Source organism: Cornus florida, unplaced genomic scaffold, assembly GCF_030987335.1.
Source record: "Cornus florida cultivar Cherokee Brave unplaced genomic scaffold, ASM3098733v1 CherokeeBrave_3.0.0_Hap2_Chr04, whole genome shotgun sequence".
Classification (NCBI taxonomy): Eukaryota; Viridiplantae; Streptophyta; class Magnoliopsida; order Cornales; family Cornaceae; genus Cornus; species Cornus florida.
Genome location: NW_026775574.1, coordinates 87358248 through 87360325, shown reverse-complemented (window position 1 = coordinate 87360325; position 2078 = coordinate 87358248). Strand labels below are relative to the sequence as shown.

Here is a 2078-nt window from a genome sequence, read left to right as displayed (position 1 = left end):
AGTTTTGATTTCATTATGAAAAATGAAAATCTCTTCTGTAAATGTTCTATTTTGCTCTTGTCAGGGACAAAGATCAAATTTTGTGATCTATTCTGATCGGATTTCTTTTATTTATTTTTATAATCAGTTTTCTTTTATAATTTTTTGAAAAGAATTTTCTTTGTTATTATTTATTTATTAATTATTGTTATTAATTGAACCAAGTCATAATAATAGTTTTGAAACTTGCCAAGATTGAGTTTTTGTACCTTCTAACACTCTGAAAAGAAGAAAAAGTATGCACCAATCCGGTGCCCAGCTTCTGTTTTTTTTTTTTTTTTTAATTTTTTTTTTAAAGGTTAAAGCAGTATCAAGTTGCCTAATCCTAGTAAGAAACGTATTGTTACTACTTTTCAAGTTGGTATAGACCCAATTCAACCCTCATCTCTATATAAAATTGTTGTTTATACACAAAATTGGTCTCTTTTTCTCTCTTGTTTTTTTTTTATTTATTTATTTTTTTTATTTTATCTCTAATCTGTTCTTCTCCTCCTCTTGTTATCTCTTGGATCTGCAGACTTATTTTTTTAAATTATACAAAAAAAAAAATTGTAAAATCAATTTCCATGGAGAAAACCACTGGACCCACCTACTATCTTTTTACTTATGTGTGGATTTATTATATATCTTCGGCAGTAATGTGGTGTTTCTATTATTACACTTTCTTGATTATTATTATTATTATTTTTTATCTTTAATTGCAATAGTGAGAAGGTCAATAAAGTAGGGTTGTGTTTGGAGGATTGCATTAGTGAACTTCCTGATGTTGTACTTGTTTCAATATTGTCACTATTGACAATGAAAGAAGCAGGAAGAACTAATCTCCTATCAAAGAGATGGAGGTACATGTGGACACACATTACTCATTTGAACTTTGATTCCTCACATATAATCGAAGGAATCGAACTGCAACAAAAGGAAGTCGAAGTAGAAAGGCCATTGTATATGAGTTGGGTTAATCAAGTCTTGAAATCCTACAACGCTCCAACTATAGATGACTTCAGCGTTCAATTGATTTTGGGAAAAGTTATAGACTTGATATTGACAATTGGGTTAACTTTGCAATGGAAAAGAGAGTTAAAAGGCTTGAGTTAGACTTGGCAGAATTAACCGATTATAGTAGAAAGGAAGAGAATTACAATTTTCCTGACCCTGATGGTATTACAAATCACTTGCATTCATTATCTCTTGGGTTTACTAACTGCAACTCCCTGACCAATCTCCTGTTGACATACGTCAATGTAACTGGACAAGTTCTCGAGTACTCCTTAACTAACTTTCCAAATCTGGAACAATTGCCTGTGAAAGAATCTGACGCCCTCGTAAATCTGAAAGTTCCTGATCTAGCACTCAAATTGAAGCATTTGGAAATAACTTTCTGCTTCTATGTGGAAAGTATTGAGATTTCTGCAACGAATCTCGTGTTATTTAAGTACTTCAGACCAAAAATAAGCATGCCTTTTAAGAATGTCCAGTCACATGTGGATTTGCATATCGGGGGTGAATATTGCTTTTATCTAATATATAAGTTTTTGGATATTTCAAGCTATCTTTCTAAGCTAGACAGCCGTACGCTGCATCTGACCTCCATGAGGAAGGTTAGGAAGTTTTAACTGATTCATTTAATCTCCTCCCCTTCATTTTTATTTTATTGTTTATTTATTTTTAACATAATTATCAATCTGATTTACATTTTCTTTGATTTATTCAGATTTATCTTGAAGATACTAAATTTTCCGTATTTAATAAACTCAAGCGACTGGAGTTGATTATTAATGCAAGAGATGAACAAAGCCTTGTGGGTTTTACTTTCCTGATAGAGGCATGCCCTTTCTTGTCTAAATTTGTGTTGGAGGTAACAAGTTTTACTTTACAACATGCATTTCTAAACTGTGAGGTTTATTGCTTTCGTAATTGAATTTTGATTAATTTGGTCTTCTTCTGGAGTTGCTTTCGTAATTGCTTCTTTTTAGCTATTACAAAATTACAATATTACCAGTAAGAGGAAATTTTTTTCTGATTGTTCAAGTATTTTCTAA

General features: G+C 31.3%; 1 protein-coding gene across 1 annotated transcript; it reads left to right on the top strand.

The window, feature by feature from the left end:
* Positions 1-1103: 1103 nt before the first annotated feature.
* LOC132305285 (uncharacterized) lies at positions 1104-2078 on the top strand. The gene is made up of 3 exons (XM_059802950.1): positions 1104-1637; positions 1751-1894; positions 2013-2078. Exons 1-3 carry the CDS (start codon positions 1104-1106, stop codon positions 2076-2078), a joined length of 744 nt encoding a protein of 247 aa, XP_059658933.1.